Source organism: Choloepus didactylus, chromosome 8 (genome assembly GCF_015220235.1).
Source record: "Choloepus didactylus isolate mChoDid1 chromosome 8, mChoDid1.pri, whole genome shotgun sequence".
NCBI classification, from domain to species: domain Eukaryota; kingdom Metazoa; phylum Chordata; class Mammalia; order Pilosa; family Megalonychidae; genus Choloepus; species Choloepus didactylus.
Genome location: NC_051314.1, coordinates 125,992,536 through 126,010,203, shown reverse-complemented (window position 1 = coordinate 126,010,203; position 17,668 = coordinate 125,992,536). Strand labels below are relative to the sequence as shown.

The window sequence follows — 17,668 nt, the reverse complement described above, 5'->3', positions numbered from 1 at the left end:
TGTGTCTTAAAGGGACATGGATCAATTTGTTTAAGTTACCTTCTAGAAGCAGGCCAGCGTGAGGTTTTGGAATCCCCTAAATATTTTACCTCTGGAAAACTTGAGAGAGTCTTCAAACCATCTGAGTTCAACTAAAAATAGAGTTGAAGAACAATTGCTTTAGGAAATCCTTCCAAAGAGTGCTTTGCCTTCTATCTCATTGGGAGCCCACAAATTGGACAGGTGGGAGGATTTGTCTGTTTTGAGATTAGGCAAATTACTCAGCTCTGTTATTTGTCTTCCTCAGATATTTTCACAAAAGGAATGCCTATTTATCAACATAAGGCAGCTCTTTGCAAATGTTACTTCTCTTATGAGAAGAAAATTTTACCCAGTGTCCTTCCTCCCTCTCCAGGGCTCTTGTCCCTAAGTGGGCATTGTCAACCCCCTCAGAAGGGCAGCAGGTCCATTTGAGTGCGTGAAGCCTCTGATAAGCTAGTAGGAGCAGAAATCTGGAGTAGGGGCTCCACTAACTCCCTGAAATTCTATTCACAATACTGTGTGCATGTGTGTGTGCATTTTCTAAAGGGAAGATCGACATCTTACATCAGATTTCAGAGAAGCCCCTTGACTCCAAAAAGGCTAAGAACCACTGGTCTAGAGTCTGCCCTAAAATAGGCTAGAAAATGCAGGGTCTTTTAAAAGAGGATCATCCTTTTGGTTTGTATTAAAGGCAGAGTCCTCAACCACCACAGATAGGAGCCTTTGTGGCTGAGCCCCTCTACTCACATCAGGTCCTACCCCAAATCCCCAGGACTCGATGAAACCCTGCTTGCTCTGCAGACACAGGCAAGCTCTGGGGGGACTGTCAGAAGCCTGGCACTCCTGACCTTAGGATTTAATAGGAATGGCCCAGAAGACTTGGGCTCTGAGAGGGCAGTAGGACAACCTGAGCTCAGAATCCCTGTTCCACCACCAGGGGGCAGCCAAAGCCCAGACTGGCGTGAGGAGGAGCCTTCCACCGCCTCAAACAGAGGCACGTGACCCAAGAGCTCTGACTTCTTGTGGTAACAGAAAGTAGGAAGACTGATGGGATTATGTCAAAAGGCTCCAGGAAATAAAAGGACAAATAACCCAATTTAAAAATGGGCAAGGATTCTGAGCAGACATTTCTCCAAGGAATATAAACACACAGCCAATAAGCCTACGAAAAGGTGCTGAACATCATTAGCCAGCAGGGAAATGCAAATCAAAACCACAGTGAGATCCCACTTCACACCCACCAGCATGACCATAGCTGAAAAAACAGTAACAAGAGTTGGGAAAGATGCGGAGAAAACGGAGCCCTCAGACATTGCAGGTAGGAATGTAAAATGGTACAGTGGCTGTGGAAAAATTTGGCAGTTCCTCAAAGAGCTAAACATAGAATTACCATATGACCCAGCACTTCCACTCTTAGGTATATACCCCAAAAGAATTGAAAGCAGGGACTTAAACAGATATATGTGCATCCATGTTCATAGCAGCATTATTCACATTGGCCAAAAAAGTGGAAACCACCCAAGGGTCCATCAATAGATGAATGGACAAATAAAATGTAGTATATATGTACAATGGAGTATTATTCAGCCATAAAAAGGAATGAAGTTCTGATACATGTGAAAACATGGATGAACTTTGAAGATATCATGTTGAGTGAAATAAGCCAGACACAAAAAGACAAATATTGTATGACTCCACTTACATGAAATATCCAGTATAGGCAAATTCATAGAGACAGAAAGTAGATTAGAGGTTACCAGGGCCTGGGGGAGGAGAATTGGGGAGTTATTGCTTGATGGATACAGAGTTTCCATTCTGGATGATGAACAAGTTGGGGAAATGGATGGTGATGATGGTAGCAGACCATTGTAAACGTAATTAATGCCACTGAATCGTATGCTTAAAAATGGTTAAAATGGGAAATTTTATGATGTAAATCAAAATCAATAAAGAAAAAGAATCCACAAGTCCACAGCAATACTAAAAGAAAAAGAGTGGGGGTGGGAGAAGGAAAAACTATTCTTTGCAGAAGAAAACCAACTAATAAACAAAAGATAGAATTTTTAAATCATCATTTTGCAAATGCTATTGTAAAAATTGATTCAGACAGGAATCATAAATGGATGCTGAAACTACTGAGTGAAAGTTTGTTGGAAACAGGATAACACACAGCTTTAACATGTCACATCATGATTACTTATTGATCACAAAGAGATAAAAAGTACATTTACAAGGGAGAAGTCTGGCAGACACTATCTGTGCCAGTTTAAATATATCATGCCCCCCAAAAAGCAATGTTCTTTAATGCAATCTTGTTGGGGTAGATTTATTAGTCTTTTGATTAGGGTAGAAGCTTTCAATTGAATGTTTCCATGGAGATGTGACTCATCCAATTGTGGGTGATACTCTTGATTAGATTATTTCCATGGAGGTGTGGACCCCACCCATTCGGGGTCGGTCTTGATTAGTTCACTGGAGTATTTAAGAGAGAAGGTAAGAGCTGACACAGACCCAGATGCTTGCTGATGCTTAGAGATGCTTGGAGATGTGGACAGAAGGACATTTGCAGATGCTAAGATAAGAGATGAAGCCCAGAGTTTGCCCCGGAGAAGCTAAGAAAGACCCAGAGACATTTTGGAGAAAGCCATTTTGAAACGAACCTGGGAGCAAAGGACCAGCAGACTCCAGCCACGTGCCTTCCCAGCTGACAGAGGTGTTCCAGACACCATCAGCTGTTCTTCAGTGAAGGTATCCTCTTGTTGATGCCTTAGTCTGGACACTTCTATGGCCTTAGAACTCTAAATTTGTAACCTAATAAATCCCCTTCATAAAAGCCAATCCACTTCTGGTATTTGGCATAACAGCAGCATTAGCAAACCAGGAACACCATCTTAACCAAGTGATCAAACTTAATGCCAGTAATGGACAAACGGACATCTATGCTTTCCAACCTGATGTGCTGAGAACATACCAAAAATGTTCAACCTGAATCTAATTGCAAAGAAACAATCAGCAATTCACAACCTCCTGTAAAAGGAGATACTACTCTATCTTTACCACCTATAAGAGGAGGCGGCAGACAGGCCTATGCCAGAATCATGTTTTGCAGTTAAGTATGACAATGATGTCACTGCTTGGAGCCCTTAGAGCAGGAGTCATCAGGTTGAATACACAATGGAAGCTCTCAAGCAAGGTTCAGCCTTGCACTGAACCTTTAGCTGCACTGCAGAAGGCACAGTCAGAGCTTGCAGCCCATCAACAGAAAAAATTCTCCATGTTGACAACAAAACCGGTATCTCAGTTGCGGGGCTTACTGCTGATGCTAGACTGTTTTGCAATTTCATGTGCCGGGAGTGTTTGGATTCCAGATTTGTGTTTTCCTGTCTCACTTGTATCTAACTGGAAGCAAGCCCCAGCTACCAACACAACAATATCGCCGGAAACCATATGGGGTGGGGCTGCTCACTGCTGGTTACAATGATTCAGGCCCTCACATTTTCCAAGCTTGCCCATCTGCTAACTATTTTGACTGCAGAGCTATGTCCATTAGAGCCCATTTTCAATAAGCTTGCACCTACTTCGAGAGACATATGTCTGAGATTGTGGAATGCAATGTGAACTGGTTACACAGGGTCTGGGTGCCTTAAGAGAGACTCTTCCTGCAGAGTAGGACCTAACCACAAAGAATGTTTTCACTGGAATGTCGGTAAAGACTTGGAGTTTACCATCTATGATGATGATGTTGCGTCTCCATTCCGGGAAGGTCTTGAAGTCAGACCACAGAGAAAGAAATGCACAGCCTGCTCAATCTTCTGATGAACCTGCAGAAAAGGCTGATGACTCAATGAAAAATTAAGTGGTAAACCAGTCGATAACGTGAATTACAAAAACGTAACGATGCAGGAACACATATGCAGATGATGATCATCTATACTTTGAACCAAAAAATGCAGAGTAGTGTAATGGTATGATTTAGCAATCAGTCCAGATGTGAGTTTTTTCCAAGCCACCTAACCGAAACGATATAATGGGGTGCTTTTTTTCATTGGGAGAGTGTATGTAACCATTTTCTATAAAGTATAGGGTATCTGTACTACTGTTTTTATATAAAGAAAATAGTGTCTTTGCAGTTTTAAAGACAACTGTGAAATAAAATTGTTTCACCTACAAAAAAAAAAAGAAAGGAAAACCAGACAAATCTATATGGAAGCACATGTAAAACAACTGTCCCGGACACTCTCCAAAAATAGCCAAGTCATACTCCCAGGGATGAGCATGGCCCTGGCAATGTAAGATTGACAATGCCTTCTCAACCAAAAGGGGAAAAAGAAATGTAACAAAATAAGGTTTCAGTAGCTAAGAATGTTCAAATAGAGTCGAGAGGTCATTCCAGAGGTTATTCTTATGCAAGCTTCAGCCAGGTATTACGAATTGCCACAGTATGTCAAGCCCCAAGGAACAGCATTCCTGAAAACCCTAAAAAAAATCCAGGGCTCTATCTAAGACTCGAGTTTTACTTATTAAGTTTATTATCCAGAAACTTCAAACCTCCAGATTGTTCCTATGCCAGATAAGCCCTGAAATTTAGAGGTACCAGTCTCTCCCAGAACATCATCCAGTTGCATTCCCCTAATCCATAATGTCAACACCCTTTTTCAACATGCAAAAGTTAGAATGGTCACTGCCCAAATATCCCTGAAGACTGAGAAAATGTTCAGATGAGAGGGAGGAGTTGTAACAGAGAAGTTAGGAATTAACAATTGATTCTGACTACCGAATCATTATATAGGTATTTCTTTTTAGTTTCTAGTATGTTAGAACAGCCAGAAGGAAACACCTGAAATTGTGAAACTGTAACCCATACTATTCTTTGATATTTGCTCTATAACTACCTGTTAAAATGTATTTTTTAAAATTCAATTTTATTGAGATATATTCACGTACCATACAATCATCCATGGTGTACAATCAACTGTTCACAGTACCATCATATAGCTGTGCATTCATCACCCCAATCCATTTTTGAACATTTTCCCCACACCAGAAAGAACCAGAACAAGAACAAAAAATAAGAGTAGGAGAACCTAAGATGGCGGCTATGTGAGACAGGGAAAAACAACACCTCTGTGAAAAATACTAGATAAAAACCAGAAGGTGACCCAGAATACCGGTTTCAGCAATGCACCAGCTGGACAAGGTCTGCTAGAACCTCAGGGACCGTGCACTTAGTGAAACCGGGAGTCTGTGTTCTGAAACGAGTAAGTAAGCTGGCTGAAAGTCCTGCAGCCGCGCTGCAGTGTGGGGAAGCCAGGGGTTGGTGCTTGGAGACAGACTAGTTCTTTAAAATAAAAATTAAAAAAAGGGAAAAACCCAGGAGCGGCTGCCGTTGCAACAGTGGGAACCGCAGCATGGCAGGAGTGGGCTGTGCCAGCCTCTCGGTGTCTGGCATGGAGGATAGCCTGCTGTAGATTCCCTCAGGGCCAGGGGAGTGGAGGGGAGAGCCAAAAGGAGAAAGAAACCCTGCTGCTCACAGCTGGCTCCCTGGCGGTCTGGAGACACTCCTGCCCGGGGCCGTGCCCACAGCCCAGAGCCGTGCCAGTTGTCCCAGAGCTGGGAAAGAGGAACTGTGCAAAAAGGGGAGGGGGGTGGTTGAGACGCCCCATTCAACCATCTTTGCATCAGGCTGAGAGGCTGAGAGCACCCCTGCACAGCCCAGGGCTTCCCTTGAGGGACGGCGCACACTTGTGACGTAGCACAGCCTTCCCTCAGCACAGGTCCCAGAAGATCACATCTGAGAATGGGGGCCCGCTCAGAAAACACAGGAATGCTACATCAATACCGGTGGTTTGTGGATCAGCGACAGAGAAAATCTGGGGCAAAACTGAAATGAAGGCTTAGACTTTTGCAACAGCCTTGAATCTCCAGGAACACCTGGGAGGTTTGAATATTAAAGCTGCCCTGCCTCCCTAACCACCCAGACACATGCCCCATGTTCAGGGCGGACAGCTCCAACAACACACCCAAACTGAGTTCACCAACTGAACCCCACAAGAATCATTTCCCCACACACCACAAGGACGAAGTTGAAGAGAACTGACTTGAGGGGTATAGGTGACTCACAGTCGCCATTTGCTGGTTAGTTAGAGAAAGTGTATGCCACCAACTTGTATTTCTGAAAAATTAGAGAGGTATTTTTTTTTACAACTTGAAAGAACCCTATCAAGCAAAGCAAAGGCCAAGAGGCCAAAAACAACAGAAAATCTTAATGCATATGATAAAACCAGAAGATATGGAGAACCCAATCCCAAACACTCAAATCAAAATATCAGAAGAGACACAGTACTTGGCACAATTAATCAAAGAACTATAATCAAGGAATGAAAACATGGCACAGGATATAAAGGACATGAAGAAGAGCATGGCACAGGATATAAGGGACATAAAGAAGACCCTAGAAGAGCATAAAGAAGACATTGCAAGAGTAGATAAAAAAATAGAAGAGCTTATGGAAATAAAAGAAACTGTTGGCCAAATTAAAAGGACTCTGGATACTCATAATACAAGATTAGAGGAAGTTGAACAATGACTCAGTGTCCTAGAGGTCCACAGAACAGAAAATGAAAGAATGAAAGAATGGAGAAAAAAATAAAAAAAATAAAAATGGATCTCAGGGATACAACAGATAAAATAAAACATCCAAACTTAAGACTCATTGGTGTCCCAGAAGGGGAAGAGAAGGGTAAAGGTCTAGAAAGGGTATTCAAAGAAATTGTTGGGGAAAACTTCCCAAATCTTCTACACAATATAAATACACAAAGCATAAATGTCCAGCGAACTCCAAATAGAATAAATCCAAATGAACCCACTCTGAGACATATTCTGATCAAACTCTCAAATACTGAAGAGAAGGAGCAAGTTCTGAAAGCAGCAAGAGAAAAGCAATTCACCACATACAAAGGAAACAACATAAGACTAAGTAATGACTACTCAGCAGCCACCATGGAGGTAAAGAAGGCAGTGGCATGACAAATTTAAAATTCTGAGAGAGAAAAATTTCCAACCAAGAATACTTTATCCAGCAAAACTCTCCTTCAAATTTGAGGGAGAGCTTAAATTTTTCACAAGCAAATGCTGAGAGAGTTTGCCAATAAAAGACCTGCCCTACTTCAGGTACTAAAGGGAGCCCTACTGACAGAGAAACAAAGAAAGGAGAAAGAGATACAGAGAATTTTAACAGACATATATAGAACCTTACATCCCAAACCACCAGGACACTCATTTTTCTCTAGTGATCACGGATCTTCCTCCAGAATGGACCATGTGCTGGGACATAAAACAAGCCTCAATAAATTTAAAAAAAAAATTGAATATATTCAAAGCACATTCTCTGACCACAATGGAATACAAATAGAAGTCAATAATCTTTGAATTGTAACTCCACTATTTACTTTCTACATGATATAAAATACACAAACTCTAACGACAAATCAGTGGTTTTGAACTCAATGTAAAATATGTAATTTTTGACAACTATATAAAGGTGGGGGAATGGAGGAGTATAGGAACATAGTTTATGTGTCCTATTGAAGTTAAGTTGGTATCAAAGAAAAACAAGATTGTTATGGATTTAAGAGGTTAATTTTTTTTAATTAAATTCAGTTTTATTGAAATACATTCACACACCATAGAATCATCCATGGTATACAATCCACTGTCCACAGTATCATAACATAGTTATGCATTCATCACCACAATCTATCTCTGAACATTTTCCTTACATCAGAAAGAACCAGAACAAGAATAAAAAAGGGAAAAAAGAACACCCAAATCATCCCCCCATCCCACCCCATTTGTCCTTTAGTTTTTATCCCCATTTTTCTACTCATCCATACACTAGATAAAGGGGGTGTGATCCACAAGGTCTTCACAATCACACTGTCACCCCTTGTAATCTACATTATTATATAATTGTCTTCAGGAGTCCAGACTGCTGGGTTGGAGTTTGGTAGTTTCAGGTATTTACTTCTAGCTATTCCAATACTTTAAAACCTAAGAGGTGTTATCTATATAGTGCATAAGAATGTCCACCAGAGTGACCTCTCGACTCCATTTGAAATCTCTCAGCCACTGAAACTATTTCGTCTCATTTTGCATCCCCCTTTTGGTCAAGAAGATACTCTCAGTCCCATGATGCCAGGTCCACATTCATCCCTGGGAGTCATATTCTGCATTGCCAGGGAGATTTACAACCCTGGGAGTCGGGTCCCACGTAGGGGGGAGGGCAGCGAGTCCACCTGTCGAGATGGCTCAGTTAGAGAGAGAGAGGGCCACATCTGAGCAACAAAGAGGTACTCAGGGAGAGACTCTTAGGCACAATTACATGCAAGATTAGACTCTCCTTTGCGGTAACAAGCTTCATAAGGGCAAGTCCCGTGATCAAGGGCTCAGCACATCAAACCGCCAGTCCCAGTGTTTGTGACAACATCAACACCAGTCAGGTGAGGATGTCCAACACATCCGCACCTTCCCCCAGATCCTCAGGGCTGGGGAGGGGGAGGCTGTAAATATAATTTTTATTATCTGCCCAAATTACTTTAAGAGGTTAATTTTAAGCCCCACAGTAAACACAAAGAAATTATCAGAGAATATGACCATAGAGGTGAAAAGTAGAGTATGGGTTAAGAGAAATGGGGGAAGGGGCAACGGGGAGTTAAGAAATGAGTGTAGGGTTGCTGTTTGAGGTGAAGGGAAATTTCTAGTAATGGATGGTGGGAAGGTGATAGCATTACAACATTCTAAATGTGATTAATCTCACTAATGGAATGCTAGGAAGGGGGTGGAATGGGAAGATTTAGGCTGTATATATGCTTCCACAATTGAGAAAAAAAAAAAAAAGACAGTCTAAATAGATGACAATTGAATGCCAAGGATGACCCTGCATGGGATCTGAGGATGGAGGACAGGAGGCTCAAAGGGACACAGTTGAGACATAAGGAGGAAAAAAAAAGGAAATATAGAATGTAAGCTTTGTATCAATGTTGAATCTCTTGTACTTCTTAGCTATGCTTAATGGGATTGCATAAAAGAATGTTCTTGTTCATGGGAATTGTATATGTGAATTATAGTGTTTGTTCAAGGATGTGTGCAGCTTGCTCTCATATGTTCAGAAGACAGAGCAATAGATGGTGGATGATAGATAGGAAGGGAAGGAGGGAGGGAAAGAAATAGCTGTGTGACAGCATGTTAAAGTTGGTGGATTGGAGTATCGGGGGATGGGGGTCAGGGTATGCTGGAGTTCTGTGTATGGGGTTTGTATTGTTTCTGCAACTGTTCCTATAACTTTGAATTTATTTCAAAATAAAATTTTTAAAAAAAGAGTAAAAAAGAACACCCAAACCATCCCCCCCATCCCACCCTATTCCTCATTTTGTTTTTGTCCCCATTTCTCTACTCATCCATCCATACACTGGACAAAGGGAGTGCAATCCACCAGGTCTTCATAATCACACCATCACCCCTTACAATCCACATTGTTTTACAATCATCTTCAAGAGTCAAGGCTACTACTGGGTTGGAGCCTGGCAGTTTCAGGTATTTACTTCTAGCTATTTCAACACACCAAAACCCAAAAATGTTACCTATATAGTGTGTAACAATGTCCACCAGAGTGACCTCTTGACTCCATTTGAAATCTCTCATAAACTGTATTTTGAAATTTATCACTCCTCTGTATATATGTTATATTTCACAATAAAAAATGTTTTAAAAATTAAAAAAAAAAAAATAGCCAAGTCATGAAGAACCAAACAAAAAGTTGGGGACCTGTTTTATATTAGAGGAAATTAAAGAGACAAGACAACTGGAAGCATTGCATGACCTTAACTATATCCTAGGAGGTGGGGAAAAAAAAAAAGCTGAAAAGGACATTTTGGGGCAAGTTAGCGAAATTTGATAATGAATTATATATCAGATAATAGTATTGTCTCATGTTAAATTTCTTGAGTGTAATCATCATTTTGTAGTTATGTCGGAGAATGTCCTTGCTTTTAGGAAATATGTGTTAAAGTATTCAAGGGTATAAGAAGGATATATGAGCACTCATATTTTCTGCATGATTTCTTTTTAAACCTACAACTTCTCTAATAAAAAAATTATATTAAAATACATGGAAATAATACATAAATAGGGACCATACTCCACATTCATGACTTTTAGTCTAACATTATGTAATGAATGCTTTCCCATGTCATTAAATATCACTCAGAAACATGAAAAAAAAAGTATTTATGAGTGAAGATAGTGTCATGATGTCTGTTACTTGCAAATGATACAGAAAAAAATACAGAGAGAGAGAGAGAGAGAGAAATAGAAAAAGAGAAAGAGAGAAAAACAGAGAGGCAGAGAGAGAGAAATAAATATAACAAAATATTACCAATTGGTAAATCTAGGTGACAGGATACAGGTCTTGCAACTTTTTGGTAATTTTGACATTTTTCAAAATAAAAAGTTGGGGAAAATACATTTTAATCAAAGAAGAAGAAAAGATGATTGTCACTCCCCTAGAGGGATGCGGGCTCTTAGGCCTGGCCTCAAATCTCTGACAATAGCCAATGACACAAGTTCATTTTCTGCAGTCTGTAAATCCTGGAGTGCCCTCTACTGGTTACCCTTCAGAAAGTCAGGCAGCAAATTCGAGGTTTCCCAGGACTCAAATTTTTGAAATCATGCCATAAATATAACACTTTATTTCCTGTAATTCCCCTATCGAGTGACCTTCTTCTTAAAGTTTATTGTCTAAAAGAGAAAGCAACGACTTTTTTTTTTGGTGCCCATTTGACTCCTTAATCAGAAGTCAGTCTGAGAGGACATTTCAAATGTGATCAATTATGTCTCTTGGATCCCAAGATCTAAAGTAATCAGCATTTCAGAAGAAAAATTAAATGGAATACAGTGGCCCAAAATATTTGACTGTGTTCTACGTTTTTAAAACATCTTGTTGATCCCAGAGTAATTTGGACAGATAATAAAAAATATATTTACAGCCTCCCCCTCCCCAGCCCCGAGGATCTGGGGGAAGGTGCGGATGTGTTGGAATTCCTCACCTGGACTGGTGTTGATGGTGTCACAAACATTGGGACTGGCGGTTTGATGTGCTGAGCCCTCGATCATGGCACTTGCCCTTATGAAGCTCGTTACCGCAAAGGAGAGTCTCAACTTGCATATAATTGTGCCTAAGAGTCTCCCCCTGAGTACCTCTTTGTTGCTCAGATGTGGCCCTCTCTCTCTCTGAGCTATCTCAACAGGTGAACTCGCTGCCCTCCCCCCTACCCCAGGGTTGTAAATCTCCCTGGAAATGCAGAATATGACTCCCGGGGGTGAATGTGGACCCGGCATCGTGGGACTGAGAGTATCTTCTTGACCAAAAGGGGGATGCAAAATGAGATGAAATAGTTTCAGTGGCTGAGAGATTTCAAATGGAGTCGAGAGGTCACTCTGGTGGACATTCTTATGCACTATATAGATAACACCTCTTAAGTTTTAAAGTATTGGAATAGCTAGAAGTAAATACCTGAAACTACCAAACTCCAACCCAGCAGTCTGGACTCCTGAAGACAATTATATAATAATGTAGATTACAAGGGGTGACAGTGTGATTGTGAAGACCTTGTGGATCACACCCCCTTTATCTAGTGTATGGATGAGTGGAGGAATGGGGATAAAAACTAAAGGACAAATGGGGTGGGATGGGGGGATGATTTGGGTGTTCTTTTTTCACTTTCATTTTTTATTCTTGTTCTGGTTCGTTCTGATGTAAGGAAAATGTTCAGAGATAGATTGTGGTGATGAACGCATAACTATGTTATCATACTGTGGACAGTGGATTGTATACCATGGATGATTGTATGGTGTGTGAATGTATTTCAATAAAACTGAATTTAATTTAAAAAAAAAAAAAACACCTTGTTGAGGGGTACACAGGACCTCTCTGAACGAGTTTTGCAACTTCCTGTGAGTCTATAATTATTTCAAAATAAAAATTTAGGAAAAAAAATAGCCAATGACAGCCTTCCTGAGATGGTCATCCCAGATCATAACGGTCCACCTAGTAACCTCACCTCACTCGAGATAGTAAAACTTCCCTCAGTGAATAGGTGTCCTTTTAGCTCAAGGATGATTTAGAGTTGCCAGATTTGCTTCCTACTATGTCTACTCAGCAAAGATGGAACCGCATCTCTCGGAACTCTTTCCCTGTGTGGTTCTGGGTTAAGATTGGCTGCAAGAGGAAGGCGTGCGTGATTCGAAGGGTAGGAAGGAAGAAGGGAAAACAGCAGCCATTGTGCTCTGGGGGTCAGTGCGGGGTGTCCGGCGCCGAGGCAGCTCACGCACGTAGTCACCGATCTGCTCATCCTCCTGGTCCACATGGGTCAGCAGCCAGACCAGCTCCTGCTGGTCTCCTCTTTCCGCTTCTCCAACTCCTGGACCAGACGTGTGTAGCTCCATGACAACGAGTGTCAGGTCCTTCTGCAGACAACTCTGATCGTCAAGGTTGGAGGTGGCAAGTGACGGACACAGGTTCTGGTTGGTCCTTGAAGTTTCTGGTTGGTCCTTGCTCTCCCCCACTTCATATCCAGCTTTTCTTCCTGACTGACCTATAGCACTCACAGACCCCCACAGATGCAGAGACAACAGCCTTCCATAGACCCTTCCTCAGCTCCCACGATTGCATAAGGTCTAATCCCTATAGTAAATTCCTTATTCCGTATGACTCACGATGGTTTTGCTTTTTATCAAACTTCGATACAAATCGAAAGTGAGGAAGCAAATCAAGCTCGTGCTAAGTTTCAAATAAGATTTGTGTGCATCTGGAGTTTAAGGTTTTTGTAATGTTTAAAAGACTGTATCCTAGTAGAGCAACTGATAGATTAGCCTCATTAGCCTATTAAAAATACAACTGATATCCAATTAATAAATTCTAAATTGGAGGGTGTAAAGTATGTTGACAGAATTATAATGCTTGAGGGAACTTAAGATTTCATTCTATCTGAACACTTTTTTGCTTGTTTGTTTGTTTTAAAAAAACATATTGTTTTATTACTACCAGCAGGAGTGGCCTTCATGGGGCGATGGGCGCGCTGAGTTCAGGGTGTGTGGGCGGTGCGGAATAGATGATGACTGGGAGGCTGGAAGGAAAAGGCAGATTTGGAGACCAGACCCAAGGACTCCTCAGCTTTACTTGCAGCAAGGGCTCGCTGTGGGATTTGCGAAGAAGGCGGCATGGCAAGCCACCGCCATGCCACCAACAAGAGTAAGGCATTCTTGGAAATCTAACTGCCCATCACAGTTTAGGTCCAGTTTCTTCATCATGCGGTCTAGAACACCGGGGTCCTTCTGGTTCTTTGTGAAGGCAGCCAGTTCTGTATTCATGAAGTTCAGGAACTCCAGCTTGGAGAAGGTGCCAGTTGTCACCCTCCTGTCCAGCCCGCTTCTGGAAGACGGCAGTCAGGGACTCGATGCACCGCTCCGTCCCGGTGGGGCTGGACGCTTTCGCCTTGTTGTAGTTGAGCAAAGACCCGCACGTTGTCTATCTAAACACTTTTTATCCTTTAAAAAAACGGTTTAAGTATTTAGGAAAGTTTTTCTTATGAGGGTGGTAAGCCTGTCCAGCCATGCATCTCAGTCCTTAAAAAGAAAACCAAATGCGCTGAATCAAAATATGCAATTTAAAATATGTAAGGGAATTGAATGGCTTATACTCGTAAATGGAATTGATTGTTAATGGAATTTAGATGGTTCAACTTGAGTTAGCCAAATTTTAATTTTTTAAAAAAGACAATTGTCCATATTTCACTATATTACAAACAGTAAAACAAAATCTGTATGTTGAAATTAAAGGAAAACAATGGGAGGGTTTTTATTAGATTTATAATAGAATGATAATATTTGTAATTTGAACTTAAAATACATAAGGAACACTAGGTTTTTAAATTAATAAATTTAAATTAATAAGTTAATAATTGTTTAAAATTCCAGTAATTGTACATGAACCTTTTTTCTGTGCCCTCAAATATCAAGACACACAGACTGGCAGCATCCTGCTTCTTGCAGCTGTCCCTGGCCAGCCTGTTCCACTGCCAGCTTCAGACTTCCTGTCCCTGGGGCACCCCACTCCCTCCCTCCCCAACCTTGTGCCTCGATGGCTCCATTGGCATGAAGATGTGATGGGGTCTCGTCAGCTCCAGAAGCCACCACACTCCCCATCCTAAAGGTCCCACTGCTGACTTTGAACTCTATCAAGGTTTGTCCAGTATGTCTCCTAAGTATCTCTTCCTCCTGGATTTCTTCACTCTTTCCCATCCATTCTGAGCTCTGCCCTGTTCCTGGAATCCTGAGCTCTCACTCTGCCCCAACCTGTGGTCAAGAAGGAAAAGAGCTGATAATCAGCTCATACCTAGGGAACACTGCCTGGCAGCTATTCTGCATCAAGTCCTGTGCAGGGTGTTCACCCATGTTACTGGCACTTAAATGCTCACATCCACCCTACAAGGTCAGCATCAGCATCCCCATGTTACAGTGGAAGTATGTGCATAGAGCTTGAGCAACTGGCCCAGACAGCCAGTGATGGAGCAGAGAGACAGCCTTGGACATAGTCCAGGCAGCAGTCAGCCAATGGAGCTTTACTTGGATGGTCCTCCATTCTTTTAGATGCTTATCTTCTGGTTGGTTGATTCTTGTACCCCCTCCCCAGACTCCTCTGACCCCACCAGCCTCCAGGGCCCTGACTGTCCTGTCACCCTCAACATGCCCCTGTGAGCAAGAGTCCCATCAGAGAAGGGAGCACCAATTCTGGCCAGACACGCAAGTAAGGGAGACATCGGCCACAGCCCTCACCCTTCAGGAAAGCCTGCCCCTCAGGAGGCACCCCAAAAACCCTGTAGAAGAGAAGAGTCAGGAGAAGTAGCTGTGAGAGATGGGGAGGCCCCTGCCACCAACCCACTCTCTTCCTTTCCCACTCTCCCAGCCGAGGGTTTCCGTCAGATGCAAAGGGAGTATGGGAAAGGTGAGTCAGACATGTTTGCTTCCCTTTGTATCACAGAATCAAACTCTCCCTCTGTGACTTCAGATAAGTCACAGGAGAGCCCCAGCCATGGCCCACAGAGTGTCATGGCAACACACCCACACGCCAAGGCATCACCTGCCAGCTCTGCGGAGAAAACAACTGCTTGCGTCAAAAGTCAGTGCACTGCACTAGCAATGGACGATCCAAAAACGAAACTCAGAAGACAGGTCCACTGAAAACTATGAAATATAGCTGAAAAAATTAAAGAAGGCAAATAAATGGAAGGACATCCTGCGTTTGTGGATTGGAAGATTTAATATTGTTAAAATGGCAGTGCTCCCCAAAATGATCTACAGATTCAAGGCCATGCATATCAAAATCCCAGCTTCCTCTTTATGCAGAAATGGACAAGCAGATCCTAAAATTCATTAGGAGATGCAAGCAATAGCCAAAACAATCTTGAAAAAGAACAAAGTTGAAGTAGTCACGCTTTCCGATTTCAAAACTTATTACAAAGGAACAGTAAACAAAACAGTATGGTAATAGCATAAAGATAGACATATAGACAAATAGAATAGAATTGAGAGTGCAGAGATAAACTCATACATTTATGGTCAATTGATTTTAACAAGGGAATCAAGACAAATAAGGAAAGAATGGTCTTTTCAACAAATGGCACTGGGACAACAACTGGATATTCACATGTAAAGGAATGAAGTCGGACACCTACCTCATACCTCATTTACGCAAATTAACTCAAAATGGATCAAAGACCTAAATGTAAGCACTAAAATTACAGAACTCTTAAAAAGAAATATAGGTGCAAATCTGCAGGAGCTTCAATTAGGCAACGGTTTTTTAACATGATACCGAAAGCACAAGCAACAAAAGAAAAATTAAAAACTTTTGTAGATCAAAGGAGAATATAAAAAAAGTGAGAAGATAAACTGTGGTGGTTTGAAGCTGTATGTACCCCAGGAAAACATGTTCTTAAATCTAATCCATTCTGGTGGGTGTGAACCCTTTGTAAATAGGACCTTTTGATGAGGCTACTTCAGTTAAAGTATGACCTACCTCATTCAGGATGGATTTTAATCCTATTACTAGAGTCCTTTATAAACTCAGTGAATACAGAGACAGAAAAAGAAAGCCATGAAAACAAGAAACTGAAATCATTAAAACCCAGAAGAGAAGGGAGAGACCAGCAGATGCCATGTGCCTTGCCATGTAGCAGAGGAGCCAAAGATCACTGGCAACCAGTCTTCAGGAAGCAAACATCGCCTTGATGATGCCTTGATTTGGACTCTTTCTCAGCCTCAAAACTGTAAGCTTATAAATTCCCATTGTTCAAGCCAAACCATTTCATGGTATTTGCTTTACACAGCCTAGGAAACTGAAACATAAGCCATAGAATGGGAGAAAAGATTTGCAAATTATAAGAGTCTAGTATCCAGAATATAGAGAGAACACTTCCAACTCAACTATAAAAAGACAAATAATCCAATTTAAAAGTTGGCAAAGGATGTGAATAGACATTTTTCCAAAGAAGATATACAAAAGGGCCACAAGCAGATGAAAAGATGCTCAACATTGTTAGGCATTAGGGAAATGCAAATCAAAACCACCATGAGATACCACTTCATACCCACTAGGATGGCTATAATTTTTTTAAAAAAAGGAAAGTTACAAGAATTGGCAAGGATGTAGAGAAATTGTAATTCTCATACAATGCTGGTGGCATGTAAGATGGTGCAGTCATTGTGGAACGGTGTTTGGCAGTTCCTCAAAATGGTAAACATAGAGTTACCACATGACCCAGCAATCCCACTCCTAGTTATATATCCAAGAGAAATGGAAGCATATGTTCACACAACAACTTGTACATGAATGTTCATAGCAGCTTTATCCATGATAGCCCAAAAGTGGAAACAACCGAAATGACCATCAACTGATGAATGAACAAACATACAGTGGAATACTATTCAGCCATTAAAAGGAACGAAGTACTGATACATGCTCCCACATGGATGAAGCTAGAAAGTGTTATGCTAAACGAAGGAAGCCACATGTATGGTACCATTCATAAGAAAAACCCATAATAGACAAATTAATAGGCAGAAAGATTGGGGGAGAGGGGAATCAGGAGTGACTGGTAACAGGTACAGGTTTCTTTTGAGGGTGAGGAAAATGTTCTGGAATTAGATAGTGGTGATGGTTACACATCGTTGTGAATGTACTAAATGCGTCTGAATTATACACTTACTTAAATAGTTAAATGGTGAATTTTATCTCAATTTAAAAAAAAAAAAAGTCAACATGCACCCAGGAGCCCCTCGGGCTGGGCTGGAGATTGTGCAGCATTAGGGAGGCATCGGTGCTGGAGCAGAAATGGCCTAGGCTGTGTGCCCAAGTCCCGACTGCCAGCTACAGCAGAGGTTTGGGATGTACCCTCCACATGGGTCTGAAGTGCCTGTGGTCTGTGAGGGAGGAACAGAATGGCCTTCCCAGGTCATAAGGAGGCTTTTCTCAGCCCGAAGAGCAGATGGTGAGCGCCTGAAGGGATCCATGTGATTGGCAAAGGCCCTGCAG

The 17,668-nt window shown here is 41.6% G+C and overlaps 1 protein-coding gene and 1 pseudogene across 4 annotated transcripts in view; one reads left to right on the top strand and one right to left on the bottom strand.

Annotated features, from left to right (window-relative positions):
• Positions 1 to 17,668, bottom strand: part of VAMP1 (vesicle associated membrane protein 1) — a 72,749-nt gene that overhangs the window by 26,870 nt on the left and 28,211 nt on the right. The window contains exon 6 of one of the 4 annotated variants that reach the window (XM_037845612.1): positions 13,127 to 13,701. The exons of 2 other annotated variants lie outside the window; for them this stretch is intronic. In XM_037845612.1, coding sequence (XP_037701540.1) covers positions 13,619 to 13,701 — 83 coding nt within the window. In that variant the 3' untranslated portion in view covers positions 13,127 to 13,618. Of the gene's footprint in view, positions 1 to 13,126; positions 13,702 to 17,668 lie in introns of those variants that run through there. One more of the 4 variants, XM_037845614.1, reaches the window with a different exon arrangement.
• Positions 3,109 to 3,877, top strand: LOC119541610 (annotated as a pseudogene).